This window comes from Grus americana, chromosome 2 (genome assembly GCF_028858705.1).
Source record: "Grus americana isolate bGruAme1 chromosome 2, bGruAme1.mat, whole genome shotgun sequence".
Lineage (NCBI taxonomy): Eukaryota > Metazoa > Chordata > Aves > Gruiformes > Gruidae > Grus > Grus americana.
Genome location: NC_072853.1, coordinates 15,116,776 through 15,140,487, shown reverse-complemented (window position 1 = coordinate 15,140,487; position 23,712 = coordinate 15,116,776). Strand labels below are relative to the sequence as shown.

General features: G+C 43.1%; 1 protein-coding gene across 1 annotated transcript; it reads left to right on the top strand.

Annotated features, from left to right (window-relative positions):
• The first annotated feature begins 4,255 nt into the window (after positions 1-4,255).
• On the top strand, positions 4,256-18,741 carry MAL2 (mal, T cell differentiation protein 2). Its single transcript, XM_054817789.1, has 4 exons — positions 4,256-4,731; positions 7,108-7,278; positions 12,341-12,499; positions 14,850-18,741. The coding sequence occupies exons 1-4, from the start codon at positions 4,597-4,599 to the stop codon at positions 14,919-14,921; spliced, it is 537 nt and encodes a 178-aa protein (XP_054673764.1). The 5' UTR covers positions 4,256-4,596; the 3' UTR covers positions 14,922-18,741.
• Positions 18,742-23,712: the final 4,971 nt, after the last annotated feature.

Below are 23,712 nucleotides of genomic sequence, written 5' to 3'. Positions count from 1 at the left end.
CTGTCTTAAACAACCAGTACCACTTACTCATTCCTTATCTACAAGAATGTTATGTTCCTGTTTGTACCTCTGAGACTTTCCCATTTCCTGCTGGGGACGATCCATGCAACCCATTTTTCCTGCTGGCTCACCTATTACAAGAGCTGCAAATTGACTTCTTGCAACATTTTCCCACTTGGTGACTTTGCTCTGCTCTGTCACATCCCTCCTTATGCACCCAGCCTCCTGCACCATGTGCGCTCAGAATCCTCCTCTCTGCTATGGTGAGAAGTTGCATTTTTACCTTTGCTGTACCCTCACATGTCTAAGAGGAATTTCTCAGTGTAAATGAAAGCAGAATTCACCCTTTGACTGCATGTTATACTATACTGCTAGAGAACTGCAGTGCCACCAAATTAAACAAATTGAGTGTTGGCATCCTTAGGAATAGGGAAACGATGTTATTGGAACAGGTCAGAGACCTCACTCTGGTCTTAGTAACACCAGCCTACTCCACCACGGAGGGTCTCTGGCTGGACACCAGCCTCTTGGCCGTGTGCTACTTGTGTGAAAGGACCCTCAAACTCCCTGAACCACCAGCTAAGGATTGCCTGCTTTAAAAGGCATCCTGGGACCATGGAAAGCCAGAGGAGCCAGATCAACTCCTTTCCTCTCACAGCTCTGGGCACAGAAGACACTTCTGCGGGAAGAGGCTGTATCCAGAGTACCACCGCAGCTGTATGCGCCAGCCAGAAATCACCTCTTAGAGCAGCTCTGAGACTGCTTTAAGCTCCTCTGGGGACCGATTTGGTAACCAGCCATCCCTGGGAGTGGTGGGCCAAACAGGTGGCGTATTTATCTTCATCTCCTCCTTCCGGCAGGCATCCCAAGCTCAGTTTAACTGGATCAAGCGAGTGATTCCAACAGTTATTTTCCCCTTAGTTTGATGATGCAAAAAGGGGCACCAATCAACAGCCTGGCCCCGCCTGTTAAAATGAAAATAAAAACTGTCATGCTGCCTCCCAAGAAACCTCAACAATGTGGTGGTATTTGCACACTGATTCATAATATGCACTGGTCCAACCATGAGACAAGTTCTGTTACCACTGAGTAAATACACTATACAAATGACACTAAAGGGTTTCCTTATCATTCAGCTTATGCAAACCAGTTTTATGCCTATTTAATTTAACTGGCTAAAGGGAAATGGCTCCTAAGTTTGCACCAGTATGAGATCAGAATCCAGCACGCAATTTGCAGGAGCATGTTAAATTAATTCATCCATAAACAAAGCAGTCCACGTTTTATACAATCAACTTTGGGCTTTCTATTTTTGATATATAACTAATTATGGGATTAAGAGAGTCTGTGTTGTTTCTTAAGAAAAAGCAGTTTTGCAAATCTAAAAGAAATACAGCGGGTTGGGGGGGGCAACTTCCTCTAGATCAAGAAAGTAACTGGAAGAAAGAAGCAGATCAGATCCTAATACTATCAGAAAAACCTTGCTCAGCTTCACTCTGGCTTAGGGAGATCTGTTTGTGCAGATCTGCCCGTGGGTAAACAGAGCCACATAGGTAGAAAAAAAGGTTACTGTCATTGTTTTGAAATTTCCCACCACTTTTTCTTGTGCACACCGCAACACGAGACATGAGATTAGCCGAGTCACATCTGCTTCCAGAGGGGCTCTGACAACGCACTCAGATAAGATGTTAAGGACCATGAATTCTTATATTGACATTACTTCGTCTTGCTACATAGGACCACTGTATAAGTAATTTTCATATCCAGCACAATGTATGTCTATATTTTTTCAAAATATTAGTTTCTCTCTTCTAATCCCTAGAGCTTATATGTGATGGTTAATAGCTGACTACAGATTTTCATAATTTAATGCATTTTTCTAATGATTGGTCACTTGGGGGAAGGGGAGAATTACAACATTCAGAACCAGATATTTTAATTTCAATATATATTAAAGATATGCACATATTACATCACTATACTTGGAATTTAAATCATGAATAATGTTTAATATCTAAAAATGATAGCAACTGTTTTTACAGTTCTGTGACAATGCCAACTTTATGTTAGGGTGCCATAAGCATAAGAACAGGAAGAGGAAAGAGTTTGAACTTCATGTAACAGTTAAAAGAAGTTTTTAGTCCTTTTGGTTGTATAGACAGACCTTCCTATGTACAGTGAATCAATATACTTCTGTCTACTTGTTGACTCTGGTGGACTTGAAGCAGCATTATTAGTTTACCCTGTAACATGCCAAGATGCAATTATTTGCATAAAAATGCTATTAAAAAGCAGTCCAACACAAACACATTCTTTTGCCATGGAAACTTAAAAATGCAACTCCGATATTCATCTCTTAAAGAATCCAGATTCCTAAAGATTCAAACAGTATACGAATCGGTATACGAAGAATCTCGCATGGCACTGAAGAAAATCCTACCAGTAAAAATAATTTAAACAGCTACTTTTATTTAAAAGATTAGGATTTAGGAAAAAGTACTGCCATATATCTACTTTAAGGGTATTTGTGTATATGTATATACAATGAAACTTAGACTTTACTGTGAAAAACTCCGAAAATTCAAGAAAATCACTGTTAAAAGGAATGTACAGGTTAAAATAAATAGTATTTACAAGAAAGAAAAAATGACTGTACATGGTATGTAATCATCAGTAAAATCTGCTGCGGCTGGAGTTCACACAGATTAATTGTGTGGCTGGATAATAAAACTGGAAATGTTTATGACCAAATGTTATTTGTACTTCCTCTGCATAAGATAAGGATAATCACAGTTCTTGTTCCGAATCATAAACTGATCAACCAAGTTTTCCACCCTCTCAGATTTCTCCCTCTGCAGGGCAGCCTCAACAGATTTAGGGCCAGACTGTGAAGTTAATTGGACATATGGTCTCCAGAATGCAACCCCAAGAACGAACTGCCTACACCTAATCACTTCGGCACAAGTCTGAATCCCACTCCCTTCCAAATCACACCCAAGTCAGGACCCACAGGCATGTGCCTCCAGATCCTGGAGCCGTTCCCTGAAGACAAACGGATGGGGGACAAGGTTCGTTTTTAGAATAGGTCTAGAGGAGGAATAAGAGGTATCAGTCTTCTTATCTGATAACCAATGGGGTAAAGCACTCAGAAAAGAGGGGAGGCCAGGCTCAGTGCCTTCCTCAGCCCAACGGGGATTCAATCCCACACCTCCCACTTAAGAGTGCAAGAAGCATCCAGGGGCGTAGGGATGAGGAGAGAGCACAAGAGACAGTACAAACTGTTGCTTCTTCCTCCTTTAGCAGCCATGATTTCAAAGCTAAATGGCTATTACTGCAGTTCAGAAGTGTCCCAAACCTGTTTATGTACTAGGTATGCTGGAAGCATGGATGAGTTGTGTTTAGAGGAGCCAACTGCTCCCCACCTAGAGCTTGGATTGGGGTGGGGATGACAGGCATCCCAGGCTCTGGCAGTTATTGTCATCATCACAAAAACACAACTGAGAAACATCATGCATCTAAAAATAAAGGAATACAGCGTGAACGCCCTAGCTGGTTCAACCTCCGGAGCAGCTGCATACACTTCTATGAAACCTTCTTAAAATATTATCTTTAAAATTGCAGCTGTATATGTTGAGATAAACACCCAGAAACACTGCAGGCTGAAACAGTGCTCAGTCACCCCAGCGACAGGACACCCCATCCTCAGCCACACAGGGAGAAATAACAAAACTGTTGGATGATGCCACATCCTTCATCTGGGGAAGATATTTATACTAAGAAGCATGAAAAAAATGTGTTATAAGTGGTCTGATGAACATGTACCTTTCTAGACCCTCACCTACCCAAAACTTTTACATCAAACTAACATTTTCTATTACTTTTGAGTAGTTGCGCGCAGTTGAGTCAGACTGAACGAAAAGCAGGTACGCATGAAATGTTTTTAGTATTTTGAATGAGCAACTTAGTTGATGTCTTAAAAAAAAAAAGAAGCAAGCTGCAACCTCATAATTTTCAAGCCTGAAATATGTGTAACCAGAAGGTAAATAACAACCTTTTGCAAACTGGCATTAGGGAATAACGCCCTAAGTCTGGCTGGATCTGACTCAGGACTTGTGAATGAGGCGCTCAGCACTCCAGTGCAAACGCTCGCAGCGCTCCCGGGGAAGCCGAAAGCCACCGGCCGGACAGGGCACGGCCCCTCGGGGAGGCCGGGGGGCCCGGGCCGGGGCGCAGCCCCCTCCAGCCCGCCTCACCCCCGGGCACAGCGCTCGGCAAGAAGAGCTGCCCTGCCCGCCCGCCCCACCGCGGCCTCTGTGCAGGACTGCCCAAGGGCCCGGCCGGGCGTGGTGAAGCGGAGCAGGTCCGGTCCCCGGCAGCCCAGGGACGCCCGCCCAGGCTCGGGCGAGGCGAGGCGAGGCTCGGGCGAGGCGAGGCGGCGGGGCGGGTCCGGCGCTGGGGCGGGCAGGAGGGAGGTGGTTGGGGCGGCGCGCACAGGCTCGCCCGCACCTGCTCCCTCCTCCGCCTCCTCCTCGCCCACCTGGCCGCGGCTCGGCCGTCCCCGCCGCGCTCGGCAGCAGCAGCCGCCGCGATAGCAACATGTTGCCCAGGGGAGCCTCGTCTATGCCGCCACCTCCCAACCCCGCTGCCTACTTCCCGCCCCCCCGGGTTACTTTGCCCTCCGGCCTGGAGATCCTGCGCACCTACTCGGGAGCCGTCATCTTCCTGGAGATCGTGAGTGCCGGGGGCGGGGGGGACGGGCGGCCACCGGCGTTCCCGCGCTTTTCTCTCCCCTCAACGCCCCGCTGCGGCTTCGCGCCCCGCTGCCCTGCGCCCGTCTCCTTCCCGCGTAGGCAGTGGTGCCCGGAGCTGGGGCGGACGTGCCTCTGCCAGGGGACCGCCGAGCAGCAGTCCCGCGTCGGCCGCGCTCCTCACCTGCCATTTTGTGAGTGGGAAAGGTGCGGGCGGCCCAGGCCGTGGCAGGGGGGAGCCCGCGGGCTGCCCCGCTCCGGTCCCGGAGCTGAGGTCTGGGACGTGGGGCTGTGCCGGGAAGGGCTGTGGGACCCGTCCCCGCTCCCTCCGGCCTGCCTCGGCGTCTTTGCTCACCTCGGGCTGGGCGGCGGCGCGGCGCTTCCTCCCCACCCTGGCCGGGCGGCACCGGGAGGCCCGTAGAGGTGTGTTTCACGGGGTTGTTGAAGCTGTCGAGGACTTTGAGCCACACAGTCCCAGGCCCAAAAGCCCACCGTCGAGAGTTATGCTGTTTTTTGCCCATGTGCGTGTGGTAGGGGTCCTATGCAAACTCAAGTATGTTTAATTTCGTGTGGCTGTGAGACCTTACTGGTATACGCAGGGCTGGTGAGCTAAGGCTCAGTATGAGGCTCAGCAGAGCCGTGGTGCTAGTTAGTAGGAGAAAAAACCACAAAACCCTGGCAGAACTCATCTGATTTTATTAATTAAATTTATTAATTTATTTATTTATTTATCTTTTTCTTGGGGTCAGAGCAGCATACTAGTCTGTGAGATGGATCCCACCCTGCAAGCTGTAAAACTGCACCCAATCAAAGAGCTTAGTACAAGTCCAGGTGCTAAACCAGGCCCTGAGTCTGTAGGGACAAAAGTTTTATTAGGTTGGCCAACCTGTTATACATCTGACAGCCGAGCTGAAGTGGACAGGTGTAGTATGAGGGAAATGGCACAACAGTGGACACTGAGATTAGCAGTCTCTGCAGTAGATTTCTCAATTTATTTTTAAAGAAGCCTTAAAGGTTGCACATTCAAAATACCAAAAACATTTAATGTGTCTGCATTTTGTTTAACAGACACTTTCTGTTATCCTTTCTGCTTCCTCACTGCCCATCCCTATCTGGTCTCTGACTAACAGCCTTGCACCTGCAGTCTTGTGAAACTAGAGAAAGTTTGATTCTTCACAGCAGCTAAAAAAGGAATGCTAGAGAACAACTTGAAGGCTAATACATAAGCCCTTGGGAGCTTTGAACTGAGACTAGCAATGCATCTTTACATATATGCTGCTGCAATGTAACATGAGAGAGGAACCAGCTAATTTTATAGCAGGCATCTTTTGAAAGGTATCTCTCATCCAACTTTGATTCAGAAGAAGATAATCTGAAAATGTAACCTTTGACTTTGTAGTTGTAGATCTGTAGGATTTAAACAGGAAAGTAGTAACTTGCTTGAAAATTGATTGTAGCTGTCACTACACAGTAGGTTGGATTATGAAGTTAAATCTTTCTGTAATAAATGAACATACTTTAGATGGCAATTACAATTTTTTCCAGTTATCCTTTTTTATAAAGAGGCAGGATTTGCAAGGAGACGTAGTACCTTCCTTAGGCTAAGAGCTGATTAAATCAGGCAAGCCTTAGAGTATGTAAACTTTCCATTAGCCCATCATAGCACAGCATCCCCACTACTCATTCGCTTTGATCAGTATGCTGAAAAGAAAATTGGTGGTGCTGAATTCTTCCCCGGGTTATGATAATTCTGGAAAGCTGTATGTTTTTCTAGTCATTACAACATAATTTACAACTCACCATATTCTGTCTTCTAGTTTTCTCTTTTACTTTATTGCTTAATGTGTTCTCTTTCAGCTTTTTCTTACAAATGCATTGAAAAAGAGCATGCAGGTTCATCTCTTTTCTGTATCTCATCAGATTAGGACTACAAAACTAAACAGTGTGAGATTGAATCCAAATCTGATGTGCATCCTTGTCATGCTAACTTTGTATGTATATAGAGAGATTTGTATATGTGTGTGTGAGAACCATGTTTTCACGTTTCTTGTATTTCCCTCAAAATGAGAATAAGGGTAAAATTTTCAGCAGCAGCACACAAGTCACCTGGGTTTGTAAATCCCATTTTCAAGACTATTTTAAGAGCTTTTAAGAATTTCAGAGTGGCTTCATCTTACTGCCACTTAGTGCCTATAATTTCTGAGAACGGCACTTGGAATCTCTGAGTACTTCTGAAGTGTTTCCTCTTGGTTTCTGAAAGTAATCTGAGGACGTGTGGATGTGTGATATTAGTTCTTGGGCAGAAAGGACTGAATAAAAGTTATCTCTCAGTTTATCTTCTCTATTCCTTTCCTTGCAGCTGTTCGGAACGATAGTCTGGATTTTGGTAGCTTCTACCAGAGTTCCACTGCCGCTGCTGCAGGGATGGGTAATGTTTGTAGCAGTGACTGCGTGGTTCCTGTCCATTGTGTTCCTGTGCGTGTTCCTCTTTGGTTATGCAAATAGAATTGCTGTCAACTGGAACCAGACGGTAAGATTTTTTTCTTTATTTAAGGATTCTCTTTGTTTTATAAACTGAAAGTCGTTGCATGAGAAGTACTGATCCTAAGTCTTAATGCCTGGCTTTCTGTTTTAACAGAAAGTTTTTCTAAACAGAGGAGTTGAAAACTGGAAAAAGAAAGAGTAGGGCTGCAAGAATAACAGAGGAAATACAGGACCTGTTTTATGATGGAGGCTGAAAGAGCCCAGCTTTTGAAACTGATTACTGATACTTGTCCTCTACGAGCACATAAAATGCATGAACAGCAGGAAGAGGACTAGTTTACCAAGGCATGACAAATGGCCAGAAGTAATTGTGGACTGGAAATTGGAAAATATTTTCTGACTATTAGAGAAGTGGTAGTAACACCCTGTGAATAATGGGGGAGGGGGAGTAGAAAGATACATCTAATATTGCAAAGGAAGTGATACGTTTGTGAACAGATTGTGTGATGTGCTCTGAGATAGCACAGACTAGACTAAAGCACTGAGGAAGTCTCCTCCAGTTCCTAAGGAAGTTTTCTGCTAACTTTTGGGTCAATTCCTTAACGCTAGGGCATCATCGATGAGCAGCTGTTAGACCTTTGGTAGTCAAAGACAGCATAACCTGCAGTATGATATAGCTTAACATCTTTTTGGGAGACTTGACTACAGATATTATTCTCTGCTCAGCTTTTCTTCACTGTGAAGGCAAGACTTGATTCTTGCTGTAATGCTTTGTTATGACTTGTGCCAGTAGTTGTCACAGACTGTACCTTCCTATTAAAAAAGGGAAGCTATTGGCTCCATTTTTTACTAACCACACGGATACCTCAGGTTATTGACCGCTACTTTATGTACTCCTTTGTTGTCGTTAACTGTGTTTTACATTGAGTTTTTAGCGCTCAAGTAGTTGAGCATGAGATAGTATCACTCTCTTGTATTACTGGAAGTAAATAATAAGAGGTAACAAAATTGTGATCAAAATGGGAATTTTCAAAAAATCTTCCAAAACAACCAGAACTTCTCAAATACTAAAGTATGGCTGTTTGGAACTGCTGATCACCTTCACCTTCCTCCTGCGTGGCTTAGTTTTCCTATTGACACTTTTCTTGATCAGAGCTGGAACTGTGTGCTTCAGTATCAACATCTGTGGTTATTTATCTGCTCAAGTTATTCATGGACAGTCCCTTAAAACAAAAGGTCTTTAAAGCAAATCATAGAGCTTCATGAGTTTAGGGCTCTAACTGATAACTCCAAAGCCCATCAGTGTTAACAGACTGGATTCTATTAAAACAAACTTTAGGGCTTTGGTAGTGAATACACGTACATGTAGTGTCAGCTTTCCAGCACAATGCAGGCAGTAATTAGGCTAGTAATGAGTTACAATTACAGAGACCTTTACAGGGATTTATGCTGTGACATCCTCACTTGTTATGATGCAACAAAGCCCGTGAGCATGTGCATAACTGAAGTAAATTAATAGTGTCATGGGTTTCATTGAAACTGTTTGCCAATTTACAGTCATGCATCTATTTAAGAGTTGCTGGGTGAGGGCATAGCCTCTTATAGATTGAAAATGCTGTACAAATGTTCATCTTATAACAGTTGTGTAAATGTGTCTTACATGTTCGCTACTTGATGCTGGCAGTGATTTGTTGTACTGCTAGTTTTGTCCCCCTGTATATAATAAATTAATGAAAAACTTTCTATGTCAGGAAATTGCTACATGACTTGTATAAAAGCTGCATCTGTGGGACTCTGTAACTTAATTTAAAAAGCAGTCATAACTAAGTCAACATCTTAAATGCAGAGCGAATCATTTTATCTCTAACATGGTAGCTGAAATTCAGCCCCTTCCAGCTGTCAACAAAAATAACACTAGACGGATCATTTGAGCAGTATTTTCAGGTGCCCAAACATTCTGTAACTCATTGGCATTAAACTCTTTAGCAGCACTTTACAAGGATTTTTTACCTTCTGTTGCAAATAAATAATTAGTAGAAACACTAGAACTATTTTTATTATTATACAATAAAAAGGTATACCTGTTTGGTTTAGGTTGGCATGTATTTAGATAAATACATGGGGTTTGCTATTTCATAAATTAAATTTACGATAGAACTCAGAAGCTACAGGTCATTAGATTAGGTCAAAAATGGGAAGAGTCATGGCATAGTTATATTGTAGTACTATAGCTTCATGTAGAAATCAATGAACAAATGTGATTTAACACACCAGGAGTTTAAATGTCAATTTGAAAAATAGCATGGGATTCTGACAGCCCTGCATTTAGTAATGCCTTATGTCATAAGTAGCTCTATTTAAAATAATACAGATACTTAAAAAATAAGATGCTACGCAGTGAAAAGATGGGGGAAAATATGGACCTTATGGAGGTACATCACTCTCCACATTGCTGTATTAAACCAGATGGTATGATAAATACTGTCCTTTACAGCCTGACTCACAGCACATTCATTTACAAAATTAGATGTGAACTAACATATCATGCAGATCTGGTAGTGTTTTACATACTCTTTGTATGAGGTTTCAATGATTATACAAGTGTGGAGGTGAGGGAGAGTAAGGCACCGTGCTAACAATTACTGAAAAACAAAAACCTCTCTCTTATAAGATTTTGGGTTTTTTGGTCACAGAAACCATAACCATACCAATGTGAAACCTTCCTGATGTTACATAGCTTCACTGTAATTGCTGCCAGGAGAAGGAAATTAGAGGGTTTGGCAGGAGAATGAAGGAAATGAAAGAGTTTGCCTTCTGAAAATACCTCTCCTGTACGTAGACAGCACTGTCTTCCTCATGGAGCTGTTTGTGCTGCTTCACGAGCAGTGGTGCCAAAAGTGTACAGCTGGTAACCCTGGCAGAGTTGCATACTAGGTATTTAGCAGCCCAAGAATAATGGATGCCCTCGATTACTCATGGGTTTACACAGACCTTTCAAGTTACTGGAATCCTGTGCTATAAAATGAGTATGTCAGGCCATGATATGGGGTCCAGTACTTGTCACGCAGAGAGCACACACCTGCATGTAGCCTGACATGATGCGTGTAGGCGGTAGCATGAAAGATGCGCGTGTCTGTCTGCCAGCTTGAGTGACGGGAAAGCCACAACAGTGAGTGTGTGGTGGGGAGAGGTGCCTCCCCCAGCTTCAGCAGAGCACTGCAGCTTCTCTGATGCTTCAGCACTCTCATGCTGGAGTAGGTCCCTACTATTTTTTTCTCTGAGGTACAGATGTTAAAGCAGAGCTGGAGACTGAGGGAATGTCTTATGCCCAAAGCTTGAGATTTGGCAAGCCTAGCACATAAAGGCTATCCAGCTAGGTCAGGAAGCCACCCTCTGCCCCCTCATCTTCTCAGTTCTGTTGATGTCAGTGAGGCCTCATGGTGATACTCCAAGAGGGGGTAATTGTTTTTAAAAAATGGGGGGGGTAGGACACACCACCACCACAGCCAGGATGTAAAACCAGAAGTTGGCAATTACTGCAGCTGTCTTGCCAAAACTTGGATTCACAGTAATTAGCAGTCATTAAGAAAAGCAGTACACTCTATGACCTAGCCTTCAATGATCAAATGATTCTTAAGAGAAAATTATGTCCCGATCTAAGTAGAGTGGGAAACTGTAGTAGCAGCTTATATCATAACTTATCAAAACTGACTAGGGTGTGATTTAAGTAGCTTTAGCTGCTATCAAACATGGAACAACTGATGAGTTTAAAAAGAAAATTCTTTCAATAAAAAGAAAATCTCACATCTATGAAGAAGCAATCTCTAAACAGGGAAATGCAGCACATTCCCACTTCGATATCAGGCAATCAGTAAGGATGTTGCATAGTAGTTTCTAGTGCGTATGAACTGTCTGCTGTTGTGATGGGCTCACACATGGTATACACCCTGGCTTCTCACTCTTGCCATACTCATAGTCCATTGCACTCAAGTGAATTAAAAGTGCATGAAGAATTCATTAGTGCTGGAGATAGACTATATAACGATATTGTCAAAAAGCATACATAGATTTGTGTATAACTGTAAAAATTGTGTCTATGGCCTTTGCAGACCTGCATAGGTATAGGCACAAAGTATATGTTGTATGGACTCGGGAACCGAGCGCAGTGCAGATGTCAGCTTTGCAGACTCAACAACAGAAGGACATGTTGGAAGAGTATTTTAGACATTTTAAAACTGTATTGGAACATGTCTTTGATCTTCCTGTGTGGAACAGTGGACTCTGAAACACAACTTGCAAAGAGATTTAGGCACCACAGCTGCTTTTTCATGTGCTCCAGTAATAGAATCCAGAAATGAGTTAGATGTTTAAACCTTGTATTCAGCTAGCATTCACCACAGAGGAGGGAATCACGTAGAGAAAACCAGGAGAGAAGCATATTTGAACCAAATCCTAACTCCTGTCCTCTCAAGTCTCAGGCATTTTATTCGACAGCATCATGACATACTTAGAGATTACTGTATTTTGGGTAGAGCCAAGTCAGAGAGAGTTGAGGAAATGCCTCAGTTCTTAGATTCTGATTGCATCAGGAAGTAAACTTCAGCCATGTCAAGGCTGAGGTGTTTCTGGGCATTTACAGAAGCAAAATTTAAGCATGGAGGGGGGACTTCTGAGCTTTGGTTATAGCTGAGAAGGGGTTTGGGGGACTGCAAGCTTGTATTGTACTGCTTAAGTTGGGCTGTATGTCCCTTCTTTTTTATTTAAGCTATATGAAGGGAAAGTTCTGTAAGCTCTAATTGCTTTAAAGTGATCTAAAAGGTCAGCATATGTACATATAGATGAGCGTGTGCCTCTTAATTTAAAAGAATGTAGGGTCTGGGGAGAGGGAGAATTGCCCTTTATCACTGATTATGGTACTGAGTTGCTTATAATCGCAAGCAGCTGTAAAAACATATCCAGGTTAAGCTCTCAGATGGATTTAACACTGCTTATCTAAAGTTATTGTTATCAGTGCTCGTTTCATGTTTCAGTGTTGGGTTTCATTTGTACTGAGACTGGAAAAATTAGATATGTATTGCAGCCCAGGCTGACTGTTACTTGCTTTTCAGGATTTTCTTTTCCATGGGGCTACTTTTGTCTTTTATTTTGGAGCTTTTCTACTGCAAGCAGCAACTACATCTCTGCATCACTTTCCCCGCAAATTCAATTCCACCACACAAGAGAAGATTCTATCTGATCATGAATATAACATAAGCATAGCAGCCTCGGTATGTATTGCATATATTTGTATCTGGGGAACAGAAGTCTGTTGTAAGCCCTTGTAGCCAACCATTCAACTTGGGAACTTAACAGCAGGCTGGAATAGAAAGAGGAGCTTGTGAGAGAAAGGATTGTCTTTGAGAGCAGCAAATAGTGTCTAACAGTGACATGTAAAAATATTGGAGTAAGCTAATGCTAATACGATAGGTTCTCAGTTGCTACTGTTCACTATGGTGTTTTAAATATATGATCACTACAGCTTATAATTTTTAGACAAGATATTTTGTAAAAGCAATGCTGGTTATTAGAAAAGAAGGAAAAGATAACAACTGAGCCTTCATCACGTATGAATTTCATGCCTGTGTTCAAACTTTCAGTTACTTTTTTTATACTGTTTAGATAGTCCTGAACATGCTATGGGGAAAAATCCTTGGACTAGCTCCTTATGAAGCTCCATGTATTTACTATACATCAGGCATAAAAGTTATCTGTAAGGGCCCTGCTGTCTGTTGTGGCAAGGATTAGAGTGCTTTTATAGATAGTCTAAGCTCAGACTGCTTTTTTTTTACTGTAGTTGTATCGTCACTGAATCACTGTATCTGGTGATGTGGGTGTGCGTAGCAGAAAATACACCAGGCTGTAGCTTTATCCCTGGCTGGACTCCTGAAGGGCAAGTAGAGGTGTGCCAGTAGGCTTAACTTAAAGAACTGAAACTACTGCTCTTGGGTTTTTGTACCATCCAGAGGGTCTTGCATACCTCAGGGAGCTGTATATATTTATTAAGCTTCTAAAACTCTCTGTGGGTATCTGTTGTCCTTACAACTGAATACATGATAAATTTTGCACAGTAAACACCTTCAGTTCATCTTAAGATAAAAACAGCTGAACGTAAGGTGTAAGGTTCGCATTCTCTCTGCAAGAGGCTAAAAAGGAAAGGGCTTTTGTTTTGGCAAGCCCGTCTCTGAAGGGATGAGGTGAGCATATCAGTCTCCAAGTCCAGAGTGCCTCACCAGTACCCGCTTGCCAGTAACAAACTTGAGCACATCTGATTCCTGTATGTGGCACAAGGACACAGGTGGTGTCTCATAGCTGTGCCTGAACTAAGGGAGGGCTTTATACTAAGCAAGTATCTCAAACTCTACCCTTAAGTGTAGCTCTTCAACCCTTGTTCAGATCCCACTGAATATATGGTCACTTCAGTCATTTTGTGTGACAACAGAATACTTAGGACTCCAGGAGACCCTTTCCCCCTTCCATACTATTTTTCCTAGGGAGAATTCAGTTCTTCAAGCCCCTCAAATCCCTGTCAAGATAGGGGAGAAGACTCAATTGTTAACTTACCTCAGTATTTTTAATTAAGAGATGCTGGGAAATGGTGAATCGGGTAACTGTAGTCTTTAGTGTCTTTGCATTTTTTCCGAAAGTATATAATTAAAAAGTCAGGACATGCAGAAAAAATTGTAATCCTTTGAAACACTTCATTAAGAGAGTCCTGTGATCTACATAGAAAAAAACCAAAGGTTGCTAACATTTTGTCTTTAAAAATTACTTTTGTATACTGTGATAAAAAATATATGTGTTCAGTTTATGTAGGTGGTAGTTCTAGGGTGTAGCATCTATTCAAAACTTTAATTGTCAAATTAGCATTTGTATGGAAAGCAAGGGATAGGTTGTTATGACATGATTGAATTTGTATGTTCTAAGAGACAGAATCCATCCTTAGCAGTGGACAATATGAGAAACTTTTTTTCAGCAATTCAGTTTCTTATTTCTTCCTTCAGGTATACATTATATATATTCAAGTTTGCTGTGGCATGACCTTCAGTTCAAATCTATTCAGTTCAGTTCTTGAGCAATAGCAACTTCCTGGCATTTCTCAGGAAGTTGTTCTAATGGCTGGTTATCTGGTCAAGAAGGCCAGATTTGAAGCTGTATTTCTGCAAGTAAAAGAGTTCTGTTTAGAGGGATGTCATCTTAGTTGTTTGATGGTAAAGGCATTCACTTGGAAACAAATCTGAGATTAATGTTTGATCAGTCTAGATAAGAGAAAACTGAAATACACTGTACATACACACATGATTACATTGTACCATAACTTATGCAGAGTCCTATTTCATTTTCTATTTCAAAATGTCTTCTGAAGCAAGCAAGTTAGTTAAAAGCAGTAACATGGGGTTATAACAGAGAGGTTCATAAGAACTTCAGAGGATCCCAAACTTATCTTTATCTTAAGCATTTTGGCTGGGGGAGGTAACTTCTGAATCATTTGTGTTCCTGTATTCATTTAGAATAGAAAAAAAAATGTATACCAATATAATATGTGATTCACTTTTTTCCTTCTTTTTTCCCCTGCTCTAGATTTTTGCCTTTGCAACAGCTGTTTGTTACGGTTGCAGCACAGCCCTGGCATTAAGGAGATGGAGGCTATAGCAGTTGAAGAGAGGTTAACACCTGAGTGTTCCACTTCAGATCAAATTAAGTGCTACTTGTCTGTTTTACTGTAATCTAATTCCAAAAAGACTTTTTTTTCTTAAAATCTGTTTTAAAGTGCTGAAATGCAAATAACCTCTGATCAGGATTTCCTTAACAGAAAGCAAGTTTCCATCTCTTCCCTTTCTAATATTTACTTTTATTGTGTACTCATTAGAAACATACTCTTTCTATGGTAGTATAGATTTCAGGGATAAACAGATGTGTTATTAGTGGAGAACAGAATTCTAGTGCTAATTTAGAAGAGGAAGAAAATGGAAACTAAAGAAACATGTTAACTGCATAGGCAGCTAAAAGGCTCCCCCTTTGTTAAGTCCTGGGATTGGGCCTGAAGTGTTTTGCAGCACTACAGTGCGTTCCACACAGGCAGAGCCTTGAGGCTTCTTGTAGAGTCGTGGGTTTTCTGTGTGCTGCTCCGTGCGTGATCGGAGCCCAAGCTGACTTTGAGTTACCAGCTTAGTATATATATTATTAACTTCGATGTACAGAGAAAATATTTTAAATATCCATCCAGTGAAATTTTTTGATACTCTTTTATAGCCATATCCAGCTATGGTCATCTGATCCTGAAAGCTTACTGTATTCCATACTAGATGGAAACTGTTTGGGACTGTCAGTCAGTAGTTCATTAGTTTTAGGAATTTAGCTTAATCAGATGTATTTATACTGCAAAACAAAACAGTGCATTTGTGTTGTATGTGTATATGCATGGTATATTTTTGTTTAACAGGAATATTTGCACTGTTTTACTTTGGAGTACAGCTTTGGTTTTGTTACTTCAAGTGCTGCATTTGTTACTTATTATATGAATCAGTATCATTTGAATGGAATGTTACCAAATGGTGAATAATGTCTGACCTCAGTTCTTGCAGTGTGTTATTTGTTGTGTTCTAAACCTGTAGTGTTGTAAAGGTGTTTTTATTTGGACAGGTGCCTATGCAACAACTTACTGAAAGCATGGAATGCAAAGCGCTCTGCCCATTATGGAGTTTGCTTTTAGCACGAATGAAGTTTAATTGAGCCTTTCTTGAATATACCAGTTGTATAATGACATGCGATATTATATATAGAAAGTTAATATAACGAAACTAAACGGTAGCATTGCAGTCTGCTCCCTACTACTCATGTCATTTTGCAGATGGTGAAACTTTTTTTTTATAATGCTAGTAAATAATTTTTGCTTTTGTGAGTAGTGCCAAATTGATAACCTGGGAGAATAGAGGCTCCCTGTCATTCGTAGAACAACTTGCTCACCACATCTTGCCAGTGCACCTGAATATTCTGCAGAGCCCAGCAGCGGTTGGGTAAGGGAAGACAGGACTTTCTTCATTCCCAGGCCTACTCATTCTCCTTGAGCCAACAAGGGTGTCTGCTATGAAGGTTACTTTATGAAACTTGTTAGGTACAAGGATCTCTGAGAGTCAGCCACCCTCAGGACTGTCCTGCAGTCCCTGCTGACAGGTTCTTAGGGATGGCATAGCAGTGAGTGGCAGCCCTTCTGACTACTGGAACCACTCGGTTGTCCTAAATTCCTGCAATTGGATGGTTTTGTATATCTTGTTTTCTGAAATCTTTATCTTACAAAGATTTTGTACTCTGGCTGATTTTTTTTTTCCTAATTCTCTACTTGCATTGAAACTCATTTTGTGATTGTTTTACCTAGAGCCATATACTCTTAAAAATACTTCATATTGCATAAAATACATTTACACTGGAGTATATGGAAGAAAGTATATAACAAAGATTTATGCTAAGCAGCATTAAAGTTACTTAATATATTTATGGCAGTAGTCTGGTTATTAATCCTGTGTTTGGAAAGTATCAAAAAACTACCTTGTAACTTTAACTGCCCTGAGGCTAGACATACAAAATATAGGCTAAGATTTCTTGAGAAGGCACTGTTCCATTGGTGCTAGTTTGGTATAGCGGTTTGCCATGTCCACAGCATGAATGTTAGCAAGGAAAAGAGTAAGGTCAGCTACAATAACATGGCAAATGAGCCCTGATCTTTGGTGTGGTTTCTCCTTCATCCTGTAACCTGGATGTGCACTGCACACCACAGACTCTGCATGCCACAGCTATGGTCTCTGCAACCAGCTGGGATAATGGGGGAAAGATCTTAACTTTTTGCCTGTTTAAACCTACAGAGTATGAATCCCACACATGGTGTCAATTAAAAAGCAGTCCAAGTTTAGCTGGCGTTTCTGTCTAATCTCTGAGCTCAAACCCGAGGTGTAAAGATCATGATTGATGGGTGCTATTCAAGTCTCTTAAGCTACTTGTACAAGTCCAGATAGCAGTGTGGTGAGCGTAGCATGGAAACTGTTTGTATAGCGAGGAAAGGCTGAACTTTCCCTCTTAAGTATCAAAGACAAACAAAGGGCAGAGAAGGGATAAAGGTAAAAACTACGGTAATGAAGAATGGCTTTCATAGCTAAAAAGGAGTGAAAGAATGGAAATTTTCTGTTAGTATGCAAGGAGTTCTGCTGTACTTTGAGGAAGGTCTAAGGAAGGACACACCAGAACAAGCAGTTGCATTCTTTGAAAAAAAAAAAAAAAAAAGCCAGTAGTTAATTTTGTATTACTTTACACAGGGAGCTAAAAAGACAGGTGTGACTCAGAAATGGTATGTGCATGCTGGGATGTCTGTATGCAAATACTGATATGGGAATAAACGTAATCTGTGTGATAATTGTTGCAGGTGATAATGCAAACTGTTTCTAATAAATCTCACTCGTCCCTGTACAAAAATTCCCCCAAGCCTATGACCTTGAGGAGCACAAGCTTAAACCTCTCCAGAGCATGGAAGGAGTAGGGGAGGGCATAGGGACTTTCCTTCAAAGGGTGAGGAGAGAAGTAACAGTTTGTTGCTTATTGCTAAAGAGAAATGAAAGTGCGCATTTTAGAAAGCTGAATCTTTGTTAGAACTTGCTCGGAAAGTACACACGGCAAGTGCTGCACAGAGGTCCTGGCTCTGCTTCTGTCTCACTGAGTGCCTGGAAATAACCCAGAGTGACCCAAGTCCTGCAGTGATTATTGATGTGTCCAGGATCAGCCTATTTAGATCCTCATGAGTCCTCTGGCTGTGTAGGTGGGTCATAACTCCTCAAGTGAGTAAAGTTATGCTGCTGTAAAACACAGCTGTGAAAAGTGAGAGAAGCAGAACCAGTGATCACACAAATCTGTGCCCTTCATAGAGAGTTAAAGAAAAACACTGGAAAATCACTAGACCGGTGTTTTCTCTTTAGCTTCCAAAACCAGAAGACAATGCTGACTCCTGTTGCACTTCCTCTAATCATGGTATTTTTGCATTTATAGAATCATAGAATTTGCTTTATAACTTTAAAAACTGTTGACATTCATCATTTTCCCATCTGAATTTGAAAAAATACTGTTAAGAGAGTTAAAACTCTGATAGCTCATTTCTTCCATTTTTATTTATATCCTGTGAAATTGGTCTCTGAGCAGCAGTGTCCCAATGCATTTCGTGCTCCATTGCCAGGCTGTCCCAGTTGTACAGAAGGGCTTCCTGGGTCTTGTCTGTGGATAATGGTGAACCACGAGTTTTCAAACTGAGATGCAGAGAGGTTGTTGCTCTTTTAAATCTTTAAAAAAAACCCCAAACTTGAAAGTGAGAGCATGTTGTATTTCTTTTTTAGCTGCATTTTGTACAATTGCTCATGACACATTGCTCTTTGTTGAGACACAAAACTATCAGAAGAAAAAACAAATTTGATGTATTAAAATCAGTAAACACCAATGGAAAGTTGTTTGTGGGTTTTTTTTTCAGTTGAATTTAGGATGACTGTTCTTCTTTCTCCCACTGGGTTAGGTTTCTTTTAGAATCATAGAATCACAGAATGGTTTGGGTTGGAAGGGAACTCAAAGCTCATCTAGTTCCAACCCCCCTGCTGCAGGCAGGGACACCCTCCACTAGACCACGTTGCCCAAAGCCCCATCCAACCTGGCCTTGAACACTTCCAGGGAGGGGGCCTCCACAACCTCTCTGGGAAACCTGTTCCAGCACCTCACCACCCTCACAGTAAAGAACTTCTTTCTCACATCTAATCTAAATCGACCCTCCTTCAGCTTAAACCCATTACCCCTTGTCCTGTCACTACACTCCCTGATAAACAGTCCCTCACCAGCTTTCCTGTAGGCCCCTTCAGGTACTGGTAAGCTGCAATTAGGTCTCCCCGGAGCCTTCTCTTCTCCAGGCTGAACAATCCCAACTCTCTCAGCCTGTCCTCATAGGAGAGGTGCTCCAGCCCTCTGATCATCTTCGTGGCCCTCCTCTGGACTCTCTCCATCAGCTCCATGTCTCTCCTGTACTGGGGCCCCCAGAGCTGGATGCAGTACTCCAGGTGGGGTCTCACAAGAGCAGAGTAGAGGGGCAGGATCACCTCCCTCGACCTGCTGGTCACGCCTCTCTTGATGCAGCCCAGGACACAGTTGGCTTTCTGGGCTGCAAGCGCACACTGCCGGCTCATGTTGAGCTTCCCATCAATCAATACCCGCAAGTCCTTCTCCTCAGGGCTGCTCCCAATCCATTCCTCGCCCAGCCTATAGTTGTGCTTGGGATTGCGCCGACCCACGTGCAGGACCTTGCACTTGGCCTCGTTGAGCTTCATGCGGTTTGCACGGGCCCACCTCTCCAGCCTGTTCAGGTCCCTCTGGATGACATCCCTTCCCTCCAGCGTGTTGACCACACCACACAGCTTGGTGTCGTCGGCAAACTTGCTGAGGGTGCTCTCGATCCCATTGTCCATGTTGCCGACAAAGATGTTGAACAGTGCCGGTCCCAGTACCGACCCCTGAGGAACGCCACTCGTCACCATTCTCCCCTTGGACATTGAGCTATTGACCACAACTCTTTGAGTGCGACCATCCAGCCAATTCCTTATCCACCGACTGGTCCATCCATCGAATCCATGTCTCTCCAATTTAGAGACAAGGATGTCATGTGGGACAGTGTCAAATGCCTTGCACAAGTCCAGGTAGATGACGTCAGTTGCCCTCCCCTTATCCACCGACGCTGTAACCCCACCATAGAAGGCCACCAAATTTGTCAGGCATGATTTGCCCTTAGTGAAGCCATGTTGGCTGTCACCAATGTTGTTGGTGCATTATTGTGCTTATCTAACCCCCCTTCTGACCTGTGCAGCTCAGAATTTACTCTATTTATCCTCAGGGTGCTCCTGGGAAGAGGAGAAGTGCTGTTTTCCTTTTACAGGTGGGAAACTCAGACAGACACACTAAACAGCTTGTTTGCTGAAGTCCTCGCGCGGGAGCTCTGTGGTGGGGCAGGAAAAGGAAACAGGATTTCTCAAGTGAGAGGTAGTGCCGTGCCCAGCAGCCTGGGCTGCTGCCCACCGAGGGCAGAAAGGAAGCAGCACGGCGTGGATCGTGTCTGACCTGTCCAACTTCTGGCTCTGTCATGGCAGTATTCCTCTGGCAATTAGTTACACGGGGTTAAAAGGTAGAATGACTGTGAAGGATTGTGAGTCAAAGGGAGGTTTAACGTGCCAAATTGGCATTCCTAGATCAAACATCATCGTTTCTGGGTGTTCTGACCTTAAATTTTGATTATCCACTTGTAAATAGGCTACATAGTTCCTGTTTGAGGTGTTGATCTACCTCCTGCATCTTAAGAGAAAAAAACAGGTCCTCAGGAATCTGCAGGTTTCAGCTGCTTCCTCCTATACAGCATGTTTGAGCCCTAAATTCTTGGCGCTAGCAAAATATTACCCGCCTTAAGCCTGCCAGGACACAACACCCTTCAGTTCAGAAACCTGAGCTAAGTTTTGGCAACTAACTTGTCAAGCTACCTTTCAAGGGAACACAATGATCGAGTCAGATTATGTCTAGGTGTGGTTTTAACACCTTTCTTGCTGTGGGATTATTGCAGGTATCTATAAGGATTCTGGAGATCATGGACAAAATATTCACAGAATCACAGAGTGGTAGAGGTTGGAAGGGACCTCTGGAGATCATCTAGTCCAACCCCCCTGCTAGAGCAGGATCACCTAGAGCAGGTTGCACAGGATCACGTCCAGGTGGATTTTGAATATCTCCAGAGAAGGAGACTCCACAACCTCTCTGGGCAGCCTGTCCCAGTGCTCGGTCACCCTCAGAGTGAAGAAGTTTTTCCTCATGTTCAGATGGAACTTCCTGTGTTCCAGTTTGTGCCCGTTGCCCCTTGTCCTGTCACTGGGCACCATGGAGAAGAGTCTGGCCCCTTCCTCTAGACATCCACCCTTTAGATATTTATAACCATTGATGAGATCCCCTCTCAGCCTTCTCTTCTCCAGGCTAAACAGACCCAGCTCTCTCAGCCTTTCCTCATACGAGAGATGCTCCAGTCCCCTCATCATCCTTGTAGCCCTCCGTTGGACTCTCCCCAGTAGTTCCCTGTGTTTGTTGAACTGGGGAGCCCAGAACTGGACACAGTACTCCAGGTGTGGCCTCACCAGGGCAGAGTAGAGGGGGAGGATAACCTCCCTCGACCTGCTGGCCACACTTCTTAATGCACCCCAGGATACCACTGGCCTTCTTGGACACAGGGGCACATTGCTGGCTCATGGAGAGCTTGTTGTCCACCAGGACATACATACAGGACATTCATACACTTAACGTCCAGCACATCCAGTGTCAGACCTCTTGTGCCTGGCTCCAGAGAGGCTCTTGTTGCAAGGACTGAGCCCTGTAGATCCGTACGTCATTGCAGCATTACTGATGATCTTAAAAGAATTACCAGAGATTTTAATCTCATGCAAACACCTTTTTCTGGTCATCAGCAAAGCATGGCCTATGTCACTGGACCAGTGGTGTGGCACAATAAGCAGCAGATCAGAACAAACCCACTGAGGTTCCTTGCAGAGCAAAGGGTCCTTGTGTTTTCCTCTTGCTGCCCAGCCGGGACCTCACACAGCCCCACTGCCCTGTGCAAAGCTGCTGGGGCTTCCTAGTGATCCAGTTACATGCTTGGGCAGTTCTACTCACAGTGTCCACCAATGATTAGCTTTTAATATTACTTTGTTACAGGTGTTGGTTTAGGTCCAATAAACTTTATGAGACAAACTGATGAGGCAAAAAGTGTTTTGTTTCTATAAACTTGTCCAACACAAGGACCATAGCCATTTTTCTTTGTGATTACTTTTCAAGTGGAAAACATGCTGTAGCATAAGTTAATAATGCAATTAATCATATCATAGGTCTATTCCCAAATTGCGTGACCTGGAATTATTTCCAGTCTCCTGGGTCCGGGTGAACATCCCAGCTAAGCTACAGGTCTATGCTGTGGTAAGACCTAAATAAACATCTTCTCCCTGCCTCTCCCCTGGTTTTGGAAAGAAAGCAGGGAGCTGCAGCATGATTTGGACAGGCTGGACAACCCAGAAACCAATCTGGTGTACTGGGATATGAGTCACTGTTAAGTAGCACTAAAGGGTGCAGATGGGCTTAAGATGGTTCCACAAAGATAACATACAAAGTTTCGATAAATGGGGAAATGGAGTGGGAGGCCTACTGATTAGAAACGGGGATGAAGACCTTAGTACTTGGTTACACTTGTCCCTTGTATTAAATCTGGCATTGAATCCGGCTCTTAACTCCTTAATATACCTGTTTTTCAAACTGTAAATAACTTGGCCTGGGATCTGAAGCCCTGGGGAACCTGTAGGGCCAGCTTAGAGCCTTGGGCTGTTTGAACAAGAGGCAAGGTGAATCATCACCAGATGCTTTAAGCCAAAATTCAGGAGCAGAGGGGAAGAGGAAATGTTCTCCACTTCCCAACTCGGCACCAGTTGGAAGAAGGGCAGGAGTAGTTGTTGTTTTCCTCTCCGTTCCCTGGCTCCAATCAGTATGGGCCCTGGGCAAGCTGGAGGACAGAAAGGAGGAGGACTTGGACAGAAGTGTCATCTGACTGCTGAGACATGCCTGACCTGACCCATAGCAGTGACAGCTGTTCCTGGGCCAAAGCCCAAAGTTCAGTATAAAAAGTAAATATATCCAATAATGAAATTGTCGAACAACAAGCCTGAGTCTTGGCTGGAGCAAATGTTCTTAGAAAAAGACAGAGCTATCTCAGAGAGAAATTTCATTATGAACAAGAGGACAAATTTTGCTTTTAGTTACATAAATGCAACTTCTTTTGTGGTCCAGTCACCAGCAAAGAATTTTACTAATGGAAGTAAGAACAGAATTTTCCCTCAGCACTAAATAGAGCTGACCTTTGAAACAAATGGTATTACATATTCCTTGGCCTTCTGTCATTTGCTTATTCTCTTAAGGATCCTGGTGCTGGGACAAGTTATTGCTGGAATAGCCACGGCCATTAAGGGAAAAACAGCCTTTGTGCCGGTTGTGGTTTAATCCTGGCCACTAACTGAGCACCACGCAGACGCTCACTCCCCCCACACACACAAGGGGATGGGGAGGAGAATGGAAAAAACCGTCATGGCTTCAGATAAAGACAGTTTAATAGGATCACAAAGGAAGGGGATAGTAATAGTAATAGTGATAATATAATAAAACAAGTGATGCACAAATGCAATTGCTCACCGCCTGCAGAAAGAAAAAAAACAAACAACCTGATGCCCAGTCTGTTTCTGAGCAGCAGTTCCGCCTCCCAGTTAGCTTCCCCAGTTATATACGTTCTATGGTAGGGAATGTCCCTTTGGCCAGTCTGGGTCAGCTGTCCTGGCTGTAATCTCCCAGGTTCTTGTGCACC

Excerpts from the sequence above, each read along its gene's own strand:
- MAL2 (XM_054817789.1), top strand. The coding sequence starts at position 4,597 with ATGTTGCCCAGGGGAGCCTCGTCTATGCCGCCACCTCCCAACCCCGCT. Across the intron at positions 4,732-7,107 it reads CCGTCATCTTCCTGGAGATC|CTGTTCGGAACGATAGTCTG; the intron begins GTGAGTGCCGGG and ends CTTTCCTTGCAG. Across the intron at positions 7,279-12,340 it reads CTGTCAACTGGAACCAGACG|GATTTTCTTTTCCATGGGGC; the intron begins GTAAGATTTTTT and ends CTTGCTTTTCAG.